Below are 24,175 nucleotides of genomic sequence, written 5' to 3'. Positions count from 1 at the left end.
AGATAATTCACTGGAAAAGGATAGCCCTTTAACAAATGGTGCTGGGATACCATCAATATGTGAAAATATGAACTTATACCACACACCAAAATCAACTGAAAATAGATCATAACCTAAATGCAAAACCTAAAACTGCAAAATATCTACAAGAAAACATAGGAAGAAAAATCTGTGACCTTGGTTTAGACGAAACTAAGAAGTATGATCCCTAAAAGAAAAAAGTCAATAAATTAGACTTATCAAAATTAATGTCTGTTCTTCAAAACACTGAAAAAGTAAAAGCCACATTATAACCTTTAAAAATTGTGAACCACTATGTTGTACACCTGAAACTAATACTGTACATCAACTACACCTCAGTAAAAATAAAAAGCCACAGACTGGGAGAAGGTATTTGCAGGACTCATTTGATTAATGCACTTGTATCCAGAATATATAACTAACATTCAATAAGAAAACAACCAACCTTCCTTAAAATATGGGGAAGAGACTTGAACAGACATTTCACCTAAGACTGTGAATGGCACATGAGCCTATGAAAAGATGTTCAGCATCATTAGTCATTAGAAAAATGGAACTGAAAGCCACAGTGACATATCACTGCACACCCATTAGAATGGCTAATTCAAAACAAAACCCTGACAATACCAAGAGCTAGGGAGGAAGCAGAAGAACTAGAACTTTTCATACATAACTGGTTGAAGTACTGCATGGTGGTACATCACTTTGCAAAAAAAAAACAGTTCAGGCAGTGTGTTATAAAGTAAAACATACACTTACCATGTGACCCACTGTATGGGTACAACACATTTTTTATTTACCCATTCATCAGTTGGACATTTTTTAGCTATTATAATGCTGCTATGAAATTTGTACATTTCTCTTGGGTGTATGCCCATTGGTAGAACTGCTGGGTCACATGGCAATTCTACATTTAACTAACCTTTTGAAGAACTGCCAGGCTGTTTTCCAAAGTGTGCATTCCCACCAACATTGTATGAGGGTTCCAGTTTATCGACATTCTTGCCAACACTTGTTACCTGTCGTTTTTATTAATAAAGCCATCCTAGTGGGTGTGATGTGACATCTCACTGTGGTTTTGTTTTGCATTTCCCAGACGGCTAATTTTGTTGAGCACATACTCATGTATTACAGGCCATTTGTGTATCTCCTTTGAAGAATAACTATTCATATTTTTTACCCATTTAAAAAATAGGGTTATTTGTCCTTTATTATTGTTCTTTGTATACTCTAGATACAAGTCCTTTATCACATATATGATTTGCAAACATTTTCTGTGTGTTGTCTTTCACTTTCTTGATGGTGTCCTTTGAAGCATAAGTTTTTAATTTTGCTGCACTACAATTTATTTTGTTTTGCTTGTGCTTTTGGTGTCATATCTAAGAAACTATTGCCTAATCCAAGTCTCCAAGATATACTCTATTTTATTCTAAGAGTTTTACAGTTGTACTTCTTACATTTGGGTCTTTGTTCCATTTAGAGTTAACATCTTTGCATGTGCATATCCAGCACTATTTGTTGAAAGTAAGAAGAATAAATTTCTGAAAGGAATGTTTGTTTTCTCCGAAGGGGGAAAAAAAAAAAAGAACAAGGGTGCTGAGTAGAAACTGTAAACTAAATTACCCTAATCAAATATGAACAAATAATTTATTTAAAAAATTTCACTGTCAAGCATATCAAGTAAATCTGACATCACACTTGTACCACTTCACTAGGGCAAGAGCAATTAACTGTGCTAATGGCAGTGATGGAAAGATTCTTGTCTTCAACATTTGTCCAATTTACCCAGCACTTAAACAGCGCAAAACACTATTTTAAGAAATTACAGAATATATAGGACGTGAGTGAAATGTAACAGCAAAGAACATAAGACGCTACAGATATGAACCTAATTTTAAGTAAAGATCAAGTACAAAACTTGGATTCATATAAGCAATAAGATAAAGGTGGTGATCTATAAACAGGCTTCCTTTAAATAAGATTTATCCCAGTGCATCTAAACTCATTCTATTGCAAACAAAACAAAAACCACGATATTTAGACTTCTCAGCAATAGCCCCATATAAAATGTAGTACAGTACAACTCTGGTTACATTTCAGAATTGAAGCCTTTGTTTGAGGTAGAACCAGCAGAAATATATCAAAATATACTATTTAAGGGGAATTTCAACAAATAAAACTAAACTTTCACCTACTCATTAGTCTTTTACAACTTTAAGTTTTCATATTAACTGTACTTTGTGAACATTCACTCAATGACAATAAGAGTAGATATTTTACATACACAGGTGAAAAATGTGCTTGTTTCTTCTTTTTCCATTAAAATACTCCCATTTGTGAAACAAATGTTTTTATATTTATCATTTCAGATCTGGGTATTAGAGAATGGAGAATATTGTTCTTAGTATGTTTCCGTCTTCAGATTATTTAAGCTAAATTTCTGAAAAAACTCTATGTAATTAAGACAAATTTGTTCACTCTCATTGACTCAACTGACCATCTTTTTCCAATTTATTAATCACATGGTACGAAATGCCATTATTCAACACTGAAAATATGTTTCATTATTTTCCTCTTCAGAAAGAGAAGTTGAAATAAGGGCTTCTTTTCATTCTCTGATGAGCACCGCGCTCCTCCAACAGGAGTCAAGTAAGTATCCACTCTATTTTATTACTTGAAAGTAGTATTTTGAAGTCCAGAGACAATGGACTGTGAAGATTACATCTCCTATGTATTCCCCAGACAACATTTCCCAGCTTGGTTGCAGCACAAGGAATCATCTCATGGCTCGTGTTTATCTTCTGCCTGATAAAGCATAATGATTTCTATTTTAGGGTACCCCAGCAAAAGGATTTTGATGGTTGTGGTGTTTGATGTTTAATTTAGCCTAATTTTCATGTGTAAGTAAAGATTATATTCAAGGTTTGATAGGCATTCTATTTTTTTTTTTTTTAGTGTTAACATTCTTAAGAGCTGAAAACCAAAGCTCTTTTAGGGAATGTAGTCTTTATAAAAAGGGTCGATGTTTTGGTGACTCCTCGTCATTATTCTCCCTTGTTTTCGAAGTATGTCCAGTCAGATTACTCAGTCGTATAACAGTAAATTCAAAGACAGCACCTGTTGGCTAGTCTGTTCCTACTGACTGACTTACTGCTTTCTACATTTTGGGTAACTCTGAAATGCTTGCAAGCTCCACCAAAGTCCGAGCAGATCTGATAATACGCATGATAGAAATTCCTAAGTCGGAACCACAAACTTGTCCACTCTGCAGAATGGTCAATTTGTAAAATATAGTAAGTTGAATTTTAAAGTAAATGTTGACCATTTTTAATAAAAATTTTAATATATTTTAGGTCCTTCATTTGAACAGACAGCCGTCGTTCCTTAGCAAATGCCTGTATTTATTGGTATTAGCAAAACTTGAACATTTGTAATTCTGTAAAGATGACCAGTGTTTCCTTGACAAAGTTTTCGTTTCAGTTCTTTCTGAATGGTGTTTTAAAGGGTACTGAGTTACACCTTTAGCTCTGACCTTTAAGAAACAGATTATTATGTCCTTTAGTAACTTTACAAAGTGATTGATGGCACACACTTCTCCATCAAAGAGATGCTTATCTAACTCTACAAAAAGATAAATATGCCCGGAAAGCTCATGTAATATTTTTTGCTGAAGATAAAATTCCTTCTGTTTAGGAAGTAGTAGTTCATAAACTGCCATCCTCGAATGGGTTCTTACAACTCGCTCACAAATATCTATGACTCGGCACAAACTTTCTGAAGGGAAATGCAAGCCATTTTCCTTTTTAACACATAACAGTGATCCAATTTTAGAGGATTTGAGATCTGATGCATATAGTGCACTGATGCAGTCCTCACATGTTAAAAGAGCTGATAACTTATTTGCAATATAACCAGCACAACAGGTAAGATTTTGCCTATGATCTGACAGGTCTAGTAGTGCCTCACTTAGCAAACAGTCAGACCAGTCTTGGCAAATATCCTCTTTGCGAAAAAGAGTCTTTATAACGCTGATACCATACTGACGCTGAACTGTCCAAAGGGCCAAGTCCGTCCTTCGAGCAACTGAAATGTCAAGGATGCTTACTTCACCTAGAAAAACCTCATCTTGTAATCTGTATCTGGTCTCCAAATTATGGTAAGCTTTCTGGAATGCCATGCAGGTGGGGTTAGAACTGGTTACCAATACCTGTCTAAGCATCTTTAGAAATAATTCCAGATGATCTTGACTGAATTTGTAAGTCAGAAGATATGGAAAAGGCATGACTTTTGGGGAAACGTAATTTTGGTAGAGCCATTTTAAGCTCTCAGCATTAAGCAAAAATCCCAGGAATCCCAGTTTTCGCTTACCTTTAATTATTTGATTATTGCTAATGTCAGATAATGTAACAAAAATAGTCTTGGCTTCAATTAACACATGGTTGATTTTATTAAAAGTTTCGGGTAATAGAGGTCCTTTAAATCCCTTTCCATAATAGTTCCTACTATTAAAAATGTCAAACAGATTGTTAATTAAGCGTAAGAACTGGATGGTACCAATACAGTTTTGAAAAGGAGGCAGGCCTAATGACAGCAAACATTCTAACGCGCTGGCCACGCTCTCACTGAAGAGTTGGGCAGCACAATTCGTTTTTAGTACGTGGTTCTTCAGATTTGCAAGTTTTCTTGGGATTCTCTCCATATTTGATAATTCCTGTTCCTCTAGTGCTGCTAACCCCACAAGGTGCTGCCAGTGTGCTGTGCCATTAATGAACTGAATGCTTTGAAAATTCTGAAATGCATTTCTTATTAATCTAAGCAAGTGGCAAGAATCAAAGAAGTATGCAATCTGTTGACTAGAAGATGAAGGATGCTGAAATGTACACTTCATGTTGTCTCCATCAAGATGTATCCCCAATGCTTTTGCCATCTGAACACTGTGAGCTGTAGCATCAGACGTGACAGCTAGAACTGTGATCCCTATGTCACTCAGTTTGCCAATCGTCAGACGAAGTAGCTGAGCTTGCAAATATCCAGACGCCCTGTTTACAAAAAAATAACCAAGAGGTGTCCTCCAGTGACCAGAAATACCCACTGCCATGAGCAAAATAGTCTCTGAGGCAAGTGGTGTTTCATCAGCATCAAGTTTGCCAAGACCAAAGTCCATAAACCCTAGCAAATGGTGACTGCTGGGGTCCCACTGAAGTTGTTGCTTGAGAGATATACCTTTTATTATCAGTGAACAATATTGATATAGCTGGTCTCCATTCTCTACTTTTCGTTGAAGAAAAGAAAAAACGTTGCTGCTGAAACCTGGACCGGGTTTGCATTTGGACAGCCATCTAGAAAATGTAAAAAATGAAAAACATAAAACACAAATGAAGAAATTAAAAAAGGGAAAATGCCTTAAATGACATTTTCTACTAAAGTAGCCTCAAATCCCTGTTGAAATAAAGCCAAGTATAGTAGCCAAATTCTATCAACATTTCAAGCATATATTCGTAGTTCTGATAAAATAGATAATAGAGAAACTTAGAAACACAGAATAGCAACTGAAGATGCAAACATACCACAACATTTTTAACTTCTTACTCACTTCTTAATAAAAATCAATTACCCAGTTTGTTCTCATTGATGTGTTTGTAATTTAGATCATAAACCAGTCTTACCTGTACATTCACTGAGATGAGAAAACTGTTGAGGGGGAAGGAAACTGAGAACAGCTAGTACATCTACCCCATTTTATAGATGAGGAAACTGGGAGGAAGAGGGAGAGGTTAAGTTGCCTGGCCCATGTTGTGCTGCTAGTCATGCACAAATGTGAAAACCAGCTTTCCTGAGGCCCTTGTTCAGTGCTTTTTCTCACTGCTCTTCGAATTATGCCCTTTGGGGCAATAGAGTGTCTGCATCTGTTTGCTCCTATCCAAAGTGCCTACACTATTATCTTTATCTTAGGAGTTCTTTCATAGTATTTTTTTGATCTTCCCAAACTGCTGATTATTCTTTTCTATTTCTGTTAGTGTCTGTCACTAACAGAATTCTTTTCACTCAGTTCTAATTTACACTTTCTAATTTGTTATAGATCAGGAAAGGAAGTAGCCAAGTTTAATAATTGTCTAAAATAAGACTAAATGGATTCTGAGGTAGACTGAAGTGTTCATCTTCACTGAAGTTTACTTTTATAACTCAAATGACTTTTTTTTTTAAGGTTGAATTTCTGATTTTGGGGCTATATTCCAGGCTGCCAAGGTTTCTTCCTGGACAGCCATCTCTATTTAATTGAAATTTTAATGTACTTCCAGAAGTATTTCAGGACAGGGCTTTCCAAATATTTTGCTGCAACCAAGAAGTTTCATGAGCAGAATTTACCCTTACTATATGCCAGGTACAAATATACGTGTGTATATAAATGTATATACAAAATTTAAATGCCACTTATGACCCACTAAATTGATTTCAAGATGCACTAACAGATCTGAAAAACACAGTTACAGAATGCAGAAGACATACTCTGACTATTTAGGAGACAGAAGTATTAATCAGTTGTTTATACTTAAAAACAGGGCAAAATAATAAGACAATGAGAAAACAGAATAGTGGCTCTCCAGCAGGGTGCTACAGCCCACTAGTACGTTGAAAAGCCTTTTCAAGTGTGTCACCAAATTTTAATCAGTTGTTTAAAATTTATTCTTTTGCAGTAGGATTCTCAAATGAACACTAAAGATGCTAAATGTGTTACATGTGCAGTAAGTATCTAATGAAACTACTTAATGCTTCAAGGTAAAAGTTCTAGTTTAAATAGGTTTAAAAAGCTTATGTTCCGGTGAGCTTGCTTTTTAAATGAAAATTAAATGGTATCTTAATGTCCACAACTACTAGAATGACGTTTCTCAGGCAGAAAAATATGTGGACTTGTTGATTTTTTCTTTTTAAGTTTTTAAAACTGAGAGTAGAAACACTCAAACCAAGTTTTTAGTGTTGTAGGGAAGTGACTGATTTCTCTCTCAAACCAACTTTTTTCCCCCACTCAAAATGAAAAAACACTTTCTGATTGTATAAAATAACACATCCATTTTTTAAAAAACTGAAAGAATATAGAAAAGTGCAAAAAAGTAAAAATCACTGTTAATACATGAACTTATTTACAAAACAAAAATAGACTCAAAGACATAGAAAACAAACGCATGGTTACCAAAGGGGTGGCACGGGGTGGGGGCCTGGAGGGATAAATTAGGAATTTGGGATTAGCAGATACACACCACTATATATAAAATAGAGAAACAACAAGGGCCTATTGTATAGCACAGGGAACTATATTCAATATCTTGTAATAACTGAAAATGGAAAAGAATCCCAAAAAGAATATATATATGTATATCTAAATCACCTTCCTGTACACCTGAAACAATATAGCACTGTAAATCAGCTACACTCCAATAAATAAATAAATAGATATTTTTTTAAAATCACTTAATATTTCAGGGACATTCTTCCAGATCTCTTTATGTATACATAACTAGATATAATTTTCAAAAATTATACTGAACCTATTTTTCTTTACTATAGTAATGTTATAGACATACTTTTGCATGTTCTTAACTACTGACCTACAGCAATATTTTAAGTGTACACACAGTAAAACTAAAGCATAAATAATTGAACCAACCTGTACTGAAGGACACTTAGGTTGTTTCTAATTTTTAAACAATACAAAGAGCAACACAATGTGTGTTTGTGGGCACACATACACTTATACATATCTATGTCATTTATGCAATTCCTAGGAGTAGGATGCAGGGGTAAATTTACTTATGCATGTATTAGAATAAATGAACTCAACTTTTAAAGAAGTTTTGGGCCGCAGGTACACATAATTGAGTCAATTTAAATATAATTCACATTCCCAAATTGTCCTTCAGACAGTTCATACCAATTATAATTGACATACTCATCAATATATTTTAAATTAAACATTAGCTTAGTTATGGAATAATTATAGGGAGTCACTTGGGTAGCTTAAAGCTCTGCTTAGGAAAAATATTGTGCTGAAGAGCCATAACGCTGAGCTGGGTGTTCTTCTTTAAGACTATTAGCTCCTCCCACTGTCTTGGTTATTTCTGAAGCTCTCACGTCAACTCACCTATACAGGGAGCTAATTTACTAAACTGCAATGAATACCAAAATAGAAAATTAAATTAGAAACAGAAAAAATCTACTAAGATCATACTAAATGTATCACTATTATAATTAGGAAAGCTGAGGGTGCTATGGCATTATTTCAAAGGAGTTGTGAAAACAAACTACCTTAAAGACCCAAAGCTCTGGAATTATAAGAAGCAGAGCCATGGGAAGGTTCTGGACATAAAGAATTCAAGGGAGAACTGAAAAAGGATCCATCTTCAGTACAGAGAAAATTAGAGAGGTGACTGATAGCAGCTAAGAACTGAAGAAATAGTAGTTAGAAATGAGTGAGTAAGGTACCTATCTAACTGAATCAAGGGTTTTTTAAAATGTAAGTCTGGCTTGGTCTGTCATCCATACAATTGTTTCTCCATTCTCATGGAGGGAAAAAACAACTATTCATATTTTCTCCTTTCTCCCAAACTTCTAATGCTTCCTTCCCCAACTCTTAGCTATTAACTTCATGTCACTGAGAAAATAGAAGCAATTCGATAAAAACTCATTTTCTTACCACCAAATCTGTTAACCTGTTGCATCTGTATCTCTCTTTTTCCTGTTTCGACGCATGATTTGTCCCTGCTCCTAATTAAGGCCAGACCTCCCTCCACAGCAGTGTTGGATGTTGCCCTCCTGCAGTTATCCTTTCTGTTGGGCATCACTGATTTTCTTATCTGCACTAGATCACTCCCATGAGCAGGCAAACAAGGTGCAGCATCTGCTATCTCATCAAATATCCTCCCCTCCATTTATGTTCCTTCCACTTACGGACACATTTCTCTTCTCCTTTCACAGCAAAACTCCTTGAGAGAGTCCATAATCACTGTCTCTGCTTCTTTGCCTTCCAGTATCTCTTGATTCCACTTCAGCCAGGCTTATCTCTCCATCACTGTACTGCAACTGCTTTTTTTTTTTTTTTTGCAACTGCTTTTATCAAGGTCATCACTGATGTCTCCATCTTGCAAAATCCAATGGTCAATTGACTGTCCTCATCTTACTTGATCTCCAGCAGCATTTGACACAGTGCAATACTATCTCCTTGAGATACTTTCTACACTTGGCTTCTAGGCCATCACAATCTCCTGGTTTTCCTCCTGTCTCACTGGCTGCTCATGATCAATAAATGTTTCTTGAATAAATGAATATTCAATATGATTAGACATCTAATACTTAAGCACAGATGTGTTGAAAATAGATATAAACAGGGGAAATGAAGGGAAATGTAATCAAATAAAAATTTTTGACCATTCAGATTTCTCAGTATAAAATCTAGGTATTTCTAATATGTTGGAATAATAGATGGCCATTAAAACAAAATTTGGGTGATGGCTAGTTTTTTTTTAAAGTCTGGGAGAATACATACCAAATTGCTAACTGGTTATTTTGTGGGATTAGGGGAATGGAAGTATTATAAATATTTTTCACTTTCTGGTATTTATATACATACATATTGTTTCAATGTTTTATACTAAGCATGTATTACTATCACATTAAACAAGGTAACTTAGTTTCAGACAAAGTATCCAAAGAAATAAGCAACCCTTTGAGTACTAAAATTGTAAATCAAAATAATGACACAGCAAAGGTTACAAAATGAAAAATGACATGAAGAGAAAAAAGATCAGTGTGAGCTGGAATTACCAGAGAAGACTTAATTCAGGAGTTGATGCAGAACTATAGAAAGGAAGAAAACCATGGGGGGCGGGGTGGGGGGGAGATGAGAAGTCGTATGGAATGTCTCACATAAACCATAGTGTAAAATCAGTAACTAATGCTTTAAAACCAGTGCAAAGGAGAAGACTTGACTAAAAAACGTGTGGAAGTGATAGCAACATAGTGTCTATAAAAATGTCCCCTGCTTACCAGAAAGTAGACATTTATAAATAAGTGTAATATCTGGCCTAAATGGTAAAATCACATATGGAAGAGAGTGAATCAGCCTATACACAAATGTTCATCTCAATATACAAAACAGCAGTTACAACGAAAAAATAAAAACAATATAAATGTCCAATAGTTGGAGAATGCCAAAGTTAAGTAGGGTACGACTACCTGATATTCTGCAGCTATTCAAGATCATAACTATGTAAAAAACTAGTAAATCTAAGCACAGAAAAAAGACTGGAAGAAAATTCCCTATGTTAATAGTAATTGTTTAAATATAACCTAGAGGAACAATTAATGGATTTTCCTCCTTTTTCCCTCATTTCTAAATTTGTTAGTAGTAGTATTATGTTAATAGTATGTGTGGAGGAAAATTCTCATTCATGTTTTTTTTTTAAAGGGGATGTGATGTACATCATGGTGACTATACTTGATAATACTGTACCTATATCTGAAAGTTGCTAAGAGAGTAGATCTTCAAAGTTCTCATCACAGACACAAAAAATTTGTAACTATGTGTGTGAAGGATATTAACTAGACTTATCTTGGTGGTCATTTTGCAATATATACAAATATCTAATGCAAATATCAAACACATAATTACATTGTATACCTGAAACTAACATAATGTTATGTGTCAATTACATCTCAATTTAAAAGAAGAGAAGTTTCCCCCCAAGTGGGAAAAAAAAGAACCCTCATAATAATCAAGGTCCTTCCTCCCACCAAGCCTCAGTTTCCCCCTTCTTTAAAATGAGGGGGTTGGGGCTTCCCTGGTGGCGCAGTGGTTGAGAGTCCGCCTGCCAATGCAGGGGACACGGGTTCGTGCCCCAATTTGGGAAGATCCCACATGCCGCGCAGCAGCTGGGCCCGTGAGCCATGGCCACTGAGCCTGCGCATCCGGAGCGTGTGCTCTGCAACAGGAGAGGCCACAACAGTGAGAGGCCCGCGTACCGCAAAAAATAAAGAAAAATAAGTGGTGCTGGGAAAACCGGACAGCTACATGTAAAGGAATGAAATTCCCCAAAAAAAAAAAAAAAAAAAAAAAAAAAGAGGGGGTTGGTCTACATGATCTCTAGGAGTTTCTCCAGTCCAGAGCCCCTATGAGTTTGTTTTAAAGTTGAAGCAATAAGAAACCAAGAAGCACCTTCCAGGAGAGAAGGCTCCTGCCATTCCTGGGCAGCCTCTGCCCCAATAGCAGTGGATTAAATGAAGTGCTGCTCTTTAGACAGCGATTTGAGGTCCAATGCAATTCTTCTTTACATCTGTTCAAAATCCTAAACAACCATCCAGGCATCCTTTCATTCCACAAATACTTATCAAGAGACCATTGTGTTCCAGGCACCCCTCCAGGGCAGGAGGTGTAACAAAGAACCAGACACAGACCTCATACTTTGGCAGCTCACAGTCTAGCGAGGAAGACAGTTTTAAGTACTAAGATTCAGTTCCACATTGTGTGCGCAAGAGGGTATCTAGTCCAGAATCGGAAGAATGGCAGGCCAGGCTTCAGAAAGGATGTAATATCTAATCTGAGCCTGAAGGGTGAGGACCAATCTCCAGGACTAACAGGGAGAATGGGCATTTCAGGCAGATGGACTAGTAAGTCTCGAAGGTAAGGAAGCAGCAAGAAATGCCTTACAATAGGAATGTGGAATCTAAGAGGGCAGGGAGAAAGGCAGGAGATGAGCCGCAGAGTCCAGCAGGAGCCACATCACATCACAGAAGCTCAGTGAGCCACAGGAAGAAGTCTATGGGTAATGGGAGGCTTGGGCAGCAGGAAAGTGACTGGTATGGGTTGACTTGTGTCCCTCAAAAAAGATATATCATAGTCCTAATCTCCAGTACCTCAGAGTGTGATCTTATTTGGAGATAGGGTCTTTACAGAGGTAATCAAGTTAAAATGAGGTCATTAGGGCACACCCTAATCCAACATGACTTGTGTCCTCATAAAAAGAGGAAATTTGGACACAGAAATATACATGGATAATGGAAGACAATGTGAAGAAACACAGGGAGAAGGACCACCATCTACAAGCCAAGGAGAGAGGCATGGGACAGACCCTTACTTCACAGCCCTCGGAAGGAACTAACCCTGCCAGCACCTTGATTTTGGACTTCTAACTTCCAGAACTGTGAGGCAATAATACATTTCTGTCATTTAAGTCAAATAAGTAAATAAATAAAAATAAAAGAATCTGTAAATCCTGTGATGGAAAAAACAGTAAAAATTGAGTATTAAATTTATAAGACATTACTATAAAAGTCACTGTTATTTGCTTCCCACTAAGAGAATATAAATATAGCTATGTATTTTGACCACAAATTCTAAAAAATTATTTTTCATAATCTGGTCTCTGGACAGCCTGCATTGGCACCAACTACAGTGCTTAGGAAAAATTCAGATTTTTGATCTTTGCCTCAAACCAATGGTATCAACCTAGATACCAATCAATTGTTCTCGATTTTCTAGATTAGTCACATATTAAAACTACTGAAGTGTCTGAGAAATTCCAATATTTCAAGATTTAGATTTTACCACCCAGAGTGTCTCTACCATCTGAAAGATGCAAAAAAATTTGTCAGCCTATATGTCTTCATTCTGTGGGTGAAATATCGACTGTGATAACATGCAAATACCACCTAGAAGTTTTTAAAAAGAGAAAGTGGACAAAAAGAGAGTATGAATACTAATAGCATTAATGTATAAACTACAGTGAAAGAACAAAATGTTTATTTTATTTAATATCTAAAATGTAATTCACTTACGTTCTGAGGATAGAAGAATGAGGCAGTTTCAGAATCTTTCTTACATAATCATAGACTTTGCTACTGCACAAGTAGAGTGTACACGCAAATTGCTTCATTTCTGTGGAGTACTCAGCTGTTTCTCTCCAGTTATACAACTCCCACTTAAAATCTGTTAAAATAAATTTATTCTTTGTGATGAAAAATGTGTACAGTAACATTTTCAGGCATAGACCATAGCATTTGGATATAAAATGTGATAGGCACCAAAATTCAAATAGTTACATTTTAACTGAGTTTGTTCAGAGGTTACTATCCAATCTTAGAGACTGTTAACCAATTTATCCTGTTCATCTTGGATCATTTCACTAGAAAGAGGGACAAAAAATGTGTCAACTTCAGTCGTTATGTTTTACTATTCACTGGCAGCCTGAGTGGAGATTTTTAGAGGAACAGGGAAGAAAATGAAATAAATGGATAAATTAAGTCTCTGGATTATGAGGACATTTATTAGTTTTAGTTTGTTCCCTAGTCATCATTTATCTGAGAGTGAAAATTAGACACAAGAAATATTTTGGGGGATAGGGAACTATTCAGAATGAACAATCTTCCCTACCATTGAGAGAAAAAAAAAATCCTCTGTTCCTGGTGCAGACCCCTATTTATAACCTATATTCCCCTCTTGGAAAAACACAAAATACTCTCTTCCATTGGAGATACCTACTCTTGTCTAGAAAAGGACATGCTTCTTTTACCAGAATGCAAATCCAAAATCTCTGCTGCTTTCATCAGAGAGTAAGTTGGCAATTCTTACTTTGCCCCTCTTCAAATATCCTGGTTCACAAAGAAGACTAGGTAGTCTTTCAATGGACATATATATACTCTATAGAGTATTACAGAAAAAAATTTGGAGACTTAACACAATTTTCAAACTCAAAGGGATTTTGCAAATTATCTAGTTCAACTCACTGCAAAAAAAGACTTTAGTGATAAATTATCTAGCAGTTAAAATTGTTTACAAAGAATTTGCAGTGACAAGTGTGTGATTATAAAAAGTGAAAAGTAGGGACTTCCCTGGTAGTCCAGTGGTTAAGCATCCATCCTTCAATGCAGGGGATGCCGGTTTGATCCCTGGTTGGGGAACTAAGATCCCACATGCCACAGGGCAACTAAGCCCATGCACCACAATTAGAGAGCCCGCATGCCACAACTAGAGAAGCCTGAGTGCCACAACGAGGAGCCCATGTGCTGCAACTAAGACCCGGAGCAGCCCAAATAAATATTTTTAAAAATTTAAAAAATATTTTTAAAAAGTGAAAAGTACAGGGCTTCCCTGGTGGCGCAGTGGTTGAGAATCTGCTTGCCAATGCAGGGGACACGGGTTCGAGCCCTGGTCTGGGAAGATCCCACATGCTGCAGAGCAACTAAGCCTGTGCGCCACAGCTACTGAGCCTGCGAGTCTGGAGCCTGGGCTCTGCAACAAGAGAAGGCCGCGACAGTGAGAGGCCTGCGCACCGCGATGAAGAGTGGCCCCCGCTCGCTGCAACTAGAGAAAGCCCTCACACAGAAACTAAGACCCAACACAGCCAAAAATAAATAAATTTATTAAAAAAAAAAAACAAAAAAAGTGAAAAGTACAATATATGGTATAAACCATATGATCTCATTTCTGGGTAGTAGGATTATGTGTTATTTTTATTATTTATACATTTCTTTGCTTCTCCTGTAATAAACATATTACTTTTACCTTCTTTTTTTTTTTTTTTTTGTGGTACGCGGGCCTCTCACTGTTGTGGCCTCTCCCGTTGCGGAGCACAGGCTCTGGACGCGCAGGCTCAGCGGCCATGGCTCACAGGCCCAGCCGCTCCGCGGCATGTGGGATCTTCCCGGACCAGGGCACGAACCCGCGTCCCCTGCATGGGCAGGCGGACTCTCAACCACTGCGCCACCAGGGAAGCCCAAACATATTACTTTTAAAATTGTAAAATCATAAAAGGATTTTGGTGATTATTTTTCATTCTTCTTGCTTATGCTAGAGACTTTTCACTTCTCAGCTAAAAGCATATTTCCATTGGCAAAACAAAATAAACATGTAATGATATTTCAGAAAAATTAAGAGCTACATTGTAAGTATTACAGATCATTAGGGAAGATACCGGAAAATTGTGCTCGTAGCAGACACTCTGTTTCTTCTGAAAGTAGCTTCTCTTCAACAAGTGCATCAATTAATCGTAAGCCCTTTCTCTTCTTGATCATCCTGTAGTTTTTTGCGGAAGCAAGTCTTTTTCTGGACACTTGTAGCATCTGTTGCACCTCAGCCAATTTCTCTGCTCCTATTGTGAGAGGTCTCTTTAGACTGTAGTTATGGTCCTCAGTAGCAACCTCTTGAGAATTATCAGGAAGTGGCTGTTTTAGGATTTTCTGTCTTGCTTTACCTTTAAGGTGTACACCTTGGAGAACCTATGACACAAATAGAAAGTGAAGTTTATTTTAGAAAATATCACACAATGACTATCTATAAAAATACCACTGAATACAAAGCACTCACCTGGTTGCTGTGGAGAGTTAGTTATGAAAGAAAATGTCATAATCTCTGACTTTTTAAAAATATATGATCTCTGGGATAATGTAAACAAGTTTTGGTTTTTTTTGTTTTTGTTTTTTTTTGGCTTCTCTACAGAAATAGTAACATGATGCTGAAAGTTTCCGAAATGATTAAAGTAACTAGAGAAAGGTGGTGGTAATTTGGGAAGGTTTCACAGGAGTTTTGACTTGTTCTTTTTTTTTTTTTCTTTTTTTAAAGAAGATGTTGGGGGTAGGAGTTTATTAATTAACTTATTTTTGCTGTGTTGGGTCTTCGTTTCTGTGCGAGGGCTTTCTCTAGTTGTGGCAAGTGGGGGCCACTCTTCATCGCGGTGTGCGAGCCTGTCACTATCACGGCCTCTCTTGTTGCGGAGCACAGGCTCCAGACACGCAGACTCAGCAGTTGTGGCTCACAGGCCCAGTTGCTCCGCGGCATGTGGGATCCTCCCAGACCAGGGCTCGAACCCGTGTCCCCTGCACTAGCAGGCAGATTCTCAACCACTGCACCACCAGGGAAGCCCCTTGAGTTGTTCTTTGAGGGAGTAATAACATGGTTTAATGGAGGGGACAGGAAAGTTATTTGCACAAACAGGAAGGCACAGGACAGAGCTTGGGCTTTGGAATTAAGACTCCTGGCTCCCCTCACTTGTTAGCTGTGACTTAACATCTATAATTCTTTATCTTCTCACTTATAAAATGTGGATAATAATACAGAGTTGTTTTAAGGATACAATAAGATACTTTACGTAAATCGCCTAGTGCAGTGCCTGGACCATTGTAGGTCCCAATAAATTGTAACCATTATTGATTTTAAACGAAAGCATAAAAGCAAGTCAATTTATCATATATACAGAGGGTAAGTACATGTGGTTCAAAAAGAGAATTCACGGCAGTTAGAGATGCACAAATCAATTAATAGAAAGCTCTTCGAACTTGTGAGTTTGGATTTGATACCAACAATATTCTTTTGAAAGAGGGAATAAGGTAAAACAATACTGAAATAAGGAGACTCCAATGAGTAAGAGGAAGGTGAGGGTAGAGTAAGGACAGAACAGTTGGATGACTATTTGCAGACTGCAGACAGTGATTGAGTCATATATGAGCATGTGGCTAAGGGGTAAAAGGATAAAATAAAAGCAATCAAAAGAAACATAAGACTGTACCCATACTGATGACTGACTCATAGAAAGTCTTCTATTTTCCGTATACCTCTTTCTATATCAATGCTAACAATTAGGTATGTTTTTGGTCAAGATCAATAACATTTTTGGGGAGAGCCAAAAAAAGGAGGGGGTAGATAATTTCAAAGTATTGTGAAAACTGTCTCATACTTAAAAGCCTGCATTCTAAAGCTGTTTATATCTACTAGTTGATTTTTGTGATCAGTTTAGTAACCTTATGTATATCTAGACATATGGTTTACATTTATACATTTTATTTATTTTTTTTTTTGGCTGCACCACATGGCATGCAGAATCTTAGTTCCCCGACCAGGGATGGAACCCACACCCACTGCATTGGAAGCGCAGTCTTAACAACTGGGCCGACAGGGAAGTCCTGTATACGCTTTATTTTTATTTTTTAAAAAGCTCCAAAGTACAATTACTAATACTACATATATATTAAAAAAAACCACTAATTTTCTAGGCATTTAAAGTGTATTATAGGATTTATTTTAAGTCCTAGGTTTTTGGTTTTGTGTTTATCTCTGTAAAATCTAGCTATAATGTGAGCTGTCTTGATTTGTAAAGGCTCTGTAAAATTTAATTTTGTTTACACCTAGATTTAAATACCTTGTATAGAGAAACAGAAGGCACAGCTCCTTTTTTCAGCTTTCTTCTTATACCATATGACTCAAAGTCACTTTCTTGAAAGTGTTTGGAACATAGCATAGCACCTGGTCCTGGAATCCAAATCTTTTTGCTTCTGGGGTCCATACGATTAACAGCCCTGATCCATTTTGAGCGCTGAATGGTATCAGTTGGAAATCTACAGCAATCATATTAAAATTCCATTAACATGAAAATATAGTAATACTACAGTAGTATTTATTATATAAACCGATTTATTATTTAACTGCTTTACATAAACATTAAGTCCAGTTAATTAAAGTTTAATTCACTTGATCTGATTTCATTTTTCAAAGTTCTTTGACTTTTTAAATACAAAAGCTCGGGCTTCCCTGGTGGCACAGTGGTTAAGAATCTGCCTGCCAATGTGGGATACACAGTTTCAAGCCCTGGTCCAGGAAGATCTCACATGCCGTGGAGCAACTAAGCCCGCGAGCCACAACTACTGAGCCTGCGCACGCCTGGAGCCCGTGCTCCGCAAGGAGAAGCCTCCGCAACGAGAAGCCGCCTCAACGAGAAGCCCACGCACTGCAACGAAAAGTAGACCCGCTCGCCACAACTAGAGAAAGCCCGCGTGGTTTTTAAAATTTACTGAAATAAAATAAATTTAAATCCAAAAGCTAATATCTAAGTGATCTCATCTGTTTCAATTTGTATGTGGACAATTCTCCTATTAAACACCCTGCACATTCTATCTTCATAGCCTACACTTAACAGAATCTTCTCAAATTTAATATGTGTGTCTTTCCTTTTCTGTGTCAATTTCTTTTTAAATTATTTATTTATTTTTGGCTGCATGGGGTCTTTGTTTCTGCGCGCGGGCTTTCTCCAGTTGCGGTAAGCGGGGGCTACTCTTTGTGGCGGGGTGCGGACTTCTCATTGCAGTGGCTTCTCTTGTTGTGGAGCACAGGCTCTAGGCTCGCAGGCTCTAGAGCGCAGGCTCAGAAGTTGTGGCGCACGGGCTTAGTTGTTCCGTGGCATGTGGGATCTTCCCGGCCCAGGGCTCAAACCCATATCCCCTGCACTGGCAGGTGGATTCTTAACCACTGCACCACCAGGGAAGCCCTATGTCAATTTTAAACGATGTCCACAAATTCTTCAGTACTCCTCCTTTCAAGGAGTGGAACCTAATTCCCCTCCCCTTGAGTGTGGGCTGGGGTTAGTAATTTGCTTCTAAGGAATATAAAAAAGCAGACGTGATAGTGGGCATTAAACAAGATCATAAAAAGCACTGAGAATCTGTCCTTGCTCTCTCTGTTGAATGGTTTTTCTCTGGGGGAAGTTACCTGCCATGTCATAAGGATCCCTACGGAGAGTCCACTTGGCAAGAAACTTGAATTCTCCAGCCAAAGGCCATGTGAGGGAGCCTTTCTGAAAGTAGATCCTTCAGTCTCCGTCAAGGCTTCAAATGACTGCAGTCTTGGCTAACATTTTGACTGCAATCTTATGAGATACTCCGTAACACCCACCTTATCCACTCCTCAATTCCTGACCCTCAGAAATTTGTCCCCTCTTCTCTTTCCTTTTTCTGGGCCATGCTGCGTGGCTTGTGGGATGTTAGTTCCCCAACCGGCGACTGAACCTGGCCCCTCAGCAGTGAAAGCACGGAGTCCTAACCACTGGACTACCAGGAATTCCCTGTACCCTCTTCCTTGATTTATTTTGGAGACAGATCTATAGGTAGCCTATGACTTTTATATATTTTAACTCAGGCTTTAAAACACATAGTTGTTAGAACTGAAACTGGTGAAAATTTTAATTTCCTTAGCTACTTGTTAGGGAAATGATATGACAGTTATGATAAAACTTAATTCTGAGATACTCTCTCAATCACCTTGAGAAAGAACACTGAATTGGTAAACCTCTAAGTCTCAATTCCCTTTTACTAGCCATGTAGTATTAGATACATCTCTCAATCTGTCAGCCTCCTCCAGGGCTATAGTAGGAGTACCTGAGGATACAGATGCGTTCAAAAGCACTTTGTAAATGGTAAAGTACTATCCAAGGTTTGTTCTTTCTTAGGAACAACTAATTCCACTTTTGGAACTTTTTATTTTATTGTTCCAGGAAGATGATGCTACTTGATGCTCTCTCAAGAGAGAATGTACAGGGAATTATTTTTCCAATAAAGATGAGGCACACCTTTCTCTTTTCACTGGACTCTTCTCTTAACTGATGGCACGTGTTTGTGAGGCCACATTTCTAGACTGGGTGTAGTCTCTAACCATGCAAGGGACCACCAAAAGTTGACTAGTCCACCAAGTTACATTACCAGACTGATTCTCTGATGCAAAGCTTCCCAACTGGCATGCCTCTTGAGTACAGTTATCAATGCACTTAGCCCATGGGGTGGGCCTGGGCCACCTGGAGCCCTTGAAGTAGTTACATCAAGCTAGTCCCAAACTGCTTTGTAGGTGTGCCCCAAAGCATTAAAGAAATATTTCCAATTTTCAAAAAGACATGAAAAGGGTTGGTAAATACTGCAGTCTAACCAGCATGACTGACTAATTTGAGTTCTGGACAAAATTAAATTGGTATTAACAATTAATACCACTTTTAAAGCATTTACCTTGTGCTATATATATATTTTAAAGACTTAGTTTTGGTCTTAAAAAACTCTGCAAGACAGGTTTTTATCCTTTTACAGAAGGTGAAACCAAGACTGGAGCAGCCAAGTTTAGCTACCAGTAAATAGTCAATTAAAAGTGGAATTCATGTCTCCCTAGTCTAAAACCACCTCTGGCAGAAGAAAAATCCCACACAGTAATGAAATGGCTTACACTGTAATACAGAATCCATTTTCTTCCTCCTATCGACTATGTCTTTTTTATACTATTAGCAGAGATTTACTTCTTGTATCCTGCACATCAAATATTTCCCAGAAAAGTGGCTAACAAAACCAATTCTACTGTGGTTACATCTAGGGAGGGAGAGAAATGATTGAGGGGCAAGGCTTCAACTATACCTATAACTTAAGTCTCTTCTAAACAGAACAAAAGCAAACATGTTAACATCTGCTTATTCCTAGTGATGGGTAATAGGTGTTTGTTATGTATAAATAAAAGTTTAAATATAGAAGTCATTACAACAATTAAGGCAAAAATTCTTCCAAATGATCATGCATAAATTCCTTGGTTATGAAATAAATTGAATTTCTTAATCTTTTTATACCTACAAAAAGGGAATGAATCAAAGGGACACTTTAAATTTTAACTTGCCAGTCCCACTTTGTATTTAGCCATTTATGTGTTTGACAGAGCACCAATATTCTCATAGTAACAGTTTCCACACTTGTGAGTCATTTTGATTCAGGCTTTTCAACCACAGCGCCTTGCTTATGTCCTTACAACCTCTTTCACGACTGTGGTGATGGTGCTGGGGATGCTGGGAAAGGCTTCAGAGGACATAATATCTGAGCTAGAGCTGAAGAGTCAATAGGAGTTTGCCATGCAGAGTGGCCACTCCAAGGAGATGCAAAAGACACAGAGGTATGAAATGATTACTTGGAACTTTTTGGTTGATAAAGCTTGGAAAAGTAAACTAATTCAGAGGCTTGAAAGGAGAATGCAGAGGTAGCTGGGAGTAGTTATAGATGGGAGGTAGCTAGAGGTCAGATCACAAAAGGTCTTGTATGCCTTACATAAGCTTTCGATCCATCCTTTAGGTCAATGGCCACCACAGAAGTCTACACTCATCTATTGAGAGTTGAAGAAATTATTAGAATTCATTTTTATAACTCTTTGCCCCATCTTCTAATTTTTGTGTTTCATAATATATATTAGTATATCACTTCATATATAAATTTATAAATTATTATAAATCACTATCCATATATCAGAGGCATGTATTCAGGTTCTTTGTTTTTGTTTTATTTTGTTTTTTATGGAAAGAGCTCCAGGATCACATAGCTTGAAGATGGAGGCTTCAGGCAACAGCAAGTTGACTAATTCTCTCCTTCTCAGATTACCTTTTTGCTGAGCCCTTACTTCAGATCAATATTACCTTGTCACCAGAACTAACACCATAGTATTCTAACTCCCTTCCCTGTCTCTATTCTTTCCTGCCTTGCTTACAACTTCCTAGGTGTCAGGAAGACGATTCCATGTGTTTAATTCCGCACATATGGATTATAAAATAATAGAAATATATTTCAGATTGGAAAAGAGGTGTATGAGGAAAGGATTCACAGAGGAGCTTGGACTCTACCTTGTAGGCACTGAAGAGCCCAAGGGATTAAAATCCTTCCTTCAGGGAACCAGCATGATAAAATTTGCATTTTTAGGAAAATCATTTCCAGAAATCTAGAAAATGGAATGAATGGGGAAGAAATCAGGCTGGAAGAATCATAGCAGACTACTGTAATAAATGCATCACTTTTTTTTTTAATTAAGCAGGTCTTACTGTGGTTCTCAACATATAAAACAAATAAAAGCAATAAGCCAGTTCTTCCCTATTTAAAGAAACTAAGAAAAAGGCACAGGAAAAACAGGGCAGCAAAAAGTTGAGAAAGAAATTAAAGAAAAGGGAGAGAACGAGGGAGAGAGTGTCAGTACAGCCATGGGAGATGAGAGTTTCAAGGAGGGGTTGATATGACTGAAAGTTAAAAGAGGTCAAGAGAAAGATTTACAAGCACTTATTTAGATTTGGCAAGATTACCAATGACCCTCAGTTAGTGCTGTTTCATTATAGTGGTGATAGACATCTGGCTACAGTAGGGTGAAAAGGCAACAGGACTTAGGGAAATAGGTGTATGCTTCTGTTTTGAGGAACTTGGTTATAAATGGAAGGGGAGGGTAGTGTAGAGGTGCACCAAGGTTCAAGAGTCTGTGTGTCTGTGTTTAAAAGTGGAAGTCATGTGAACATGTTCAGTGTTTTTAGGCAAGTAACCAGTAGAGCAATTTACAATAAAAAGAGGACAGGAACTAATTGATGGAAACAAATCCCAGAGAAGAAAGGATACAATTATAACAGCTTAGGTGGAGGAAGCAGCCCTACTTAAACTAAGCAATACTACAAATGGCCTACCATATATAGTTGAAACTACTTAACTTGACATGTTAAATTTTTTTAGATAATTTGTCTCCAAGTTACTTTTCCCACTCTTCTACATTACATCTTCACTTTCCATCCCTTTATATTTTTCCATGTTATCCCTATTTAAATGCTATCTTCCTTCCACACCACTCTCCAATCTAGGTAAGGTTCAAGGTCCAACTCAAATATCACTTGTCCCACACAGCTCTTTTTGATTTTTTCATAAAAGTCCTTTGTCAGGGGTTTGACTCTCTACCCCTCATATTGCCTTAATAGGCTACCACTTTAAAAAAACACTGTACATTTCTTTTTGTCTGTGTGTATCTATTCTATGCACTTTTCCACTTCTCATTGATCTCAATGACCTTTACTAGACTACACCACAGATGTGGGTTCAAATTAGATCGGTCTGAAAATAAGCCCCACTCTTGTGCCAAATATAATTTCCTTGCATAACCAGTTACAGCCAGAGTCGGACCAGGCTTGCAGAGCTGGGCTAATGATACTGAACAACTGGTAATGACAGTACTGGTGAAAATCTGAAACTGAGCAGGTCCCTTCAGGGCCCTCCTGGGTACAAAAGCCCTCTGTGTCTCCCATTTTGTGTCAAAAAAACAAACAAACAAAACCCCAAAAAAGTCAGTCTCCTAGGCCTTCCCTGAGTTCCAAAGAGCGGACCCAAGCAACGACTAATTAGGGAAGTTAGGGGAGTTAGGGAATGGGTAGGGGGTAGGGGGGAAGCAGTTAAGCCAGATAGCCTGAACAATAGTTCAGTGATAAATAGAGTCCTAGTTCCTCCTCAAGGGATATACAAAACAATCTGATGGCATATCTTTGGGTAGTTCTGCAAAAACTAACCCCTCAACCTGGTGGAGGATGGTGACTACCTGCTGACCACAAGTACTTAGACCTCAGACTGGCTAGAACCATAAGGCCAATGATTCACATTCTCTAAACACCAGACTGTTACCTCACACCCCATTCAATCAGAATGTCATGCACCCTGCAGCCCCCACCCCAAATCCCTGCAGCCCTCACCCCAAATGTTGCTTTTAAAAGTCCTAAAAGCCATCAGGGAGTTCGGGAATTTTCAGCACCGGCTGCCCATTCTCCTTGCTTGGCACCCTGCAATCACCACTGGACTTTCCTTCACTACAACCTGGAGTCAGTAAAGTGGCTTTCCTGCGCGGTGGGAAAGGGGACTCCAGTTCAGTTCCATAACAAACTGATCTGTACTCATGCTCCTGAGCAAGCCACACACTCTAATGAAAGCGCACGCCTTCAGCAGTTCTTCTAAACTGCCTTCCCTTCCGGTCTCCCGAAAGGAAGCAAGACTCCTTTCGAGTAACCCCTGCTAAAAGCTAATGGAGAAAGCAAGCACTTTGTAAGCAAACACTGAGCAGGAAGACGAGGAAAAGCGTTAGCCCTCCAAGTTGCCCAATTCCCTCCCCCACCCCCACGCTACGCACGTCACGCCACGCCACGCCGATGGCATGGCGCCCCACCCGCCCCGTCCCAGCCTGCCCTGCCTCCCGCCTCGCCGTGCTGGGAATTAGCGCGGAGGCTGCTCTCACGCACTGGTGGAAGGAGAGGCCGCGCTCCCGGCTCAGCACGGTATCCCGGGTGCTGCAGCCCACTGCCGAGCAACTTCGGGTCATCTTCTTGCTACGTGGGGCTCCACCGTCGGTGTTTCCGCGACAGCATGAATCCCGATAAAGTTAGCTCCGCCTGCAGACACTATGGCTATGACCTTTATTTGTCGAGAAAAGCGGGCTCTTAAGGCGCAGGGTTCCCACCCTTTCTCTCCGGGGGCCCTGCGGCAGTCTCCGTGGCCAATCACAGACCACGTTGTGTCGCAGCAGCCAATCGGAAAGGCCAGGGGC

General features: G+C 38.3%; 1 protein-coding gene across 2 annotated transcripts; it reads right to left on the bottom strand.

The window, feature by feature from the left end:
* Window positions 1-2,509: 2,509 nt before the first annotated feature.
* THAP9 (THAP domain containing 9) lies at window positions 2,510-24,068 on the bottom strand. Of its 2 annotated transcripts, XM_024758890.1 has the most exons (5): window positions 23,871-24,068; window positions 17,202-17,397; window positions 14,982-15,285; window positions 12,847-12,997; window positions 2,510-5,360 (listed from the first exon to the last, which is right to left on the bottom strand). In XM_024758890.1, exons 1-5 carry the CDS (start codon window positions 23,948-23,950, stop codon window positions 3,380-3,382), a joined length of 2,712 nt encoding a protein of 903 aa, XP_024614658.1. In that variant the 5' UTR covers window positions 23,951-24,068; the 3' UTR covers window positions 2,510-3,379. The 2 variants fall into 2 exon arrangements, with proteins under 2 accessions (XP_024614658.1, XP_024614659.1); XM_024758891.1 differs by lacking the exon at window positions 17,202-17,397 and having other exon boundaries at window positions 23,871-24,005.
* Between the last annotated feature and the right edge of the window lie 107 nt (window positions 24,069-24,175).

Source organism: Neophocaena asiaeorientalis, unplaced genomic scaffold (genome assembly GCF_003031525.2).
Source record: "Neophocaena asiaeorientalis asiaeorientalis breed wild unplaced genomic scaffold, Neophocaena_asiaeorientalis_V1.1 scaffold784, whole genome shotgun sequence".
Lineage (NCBI taxonomy): Eukaryota > Metazoa > Chordata > Mammalia > Artiodactyla > Phocoenidae > Neophocaena > Neophocaena asiaeorientalis.
The sequence above is the reverse complement of the archived record's forward strand: the minus strand, read 5'-3'. Positions and strand labels throughout refer to the sequence as shown.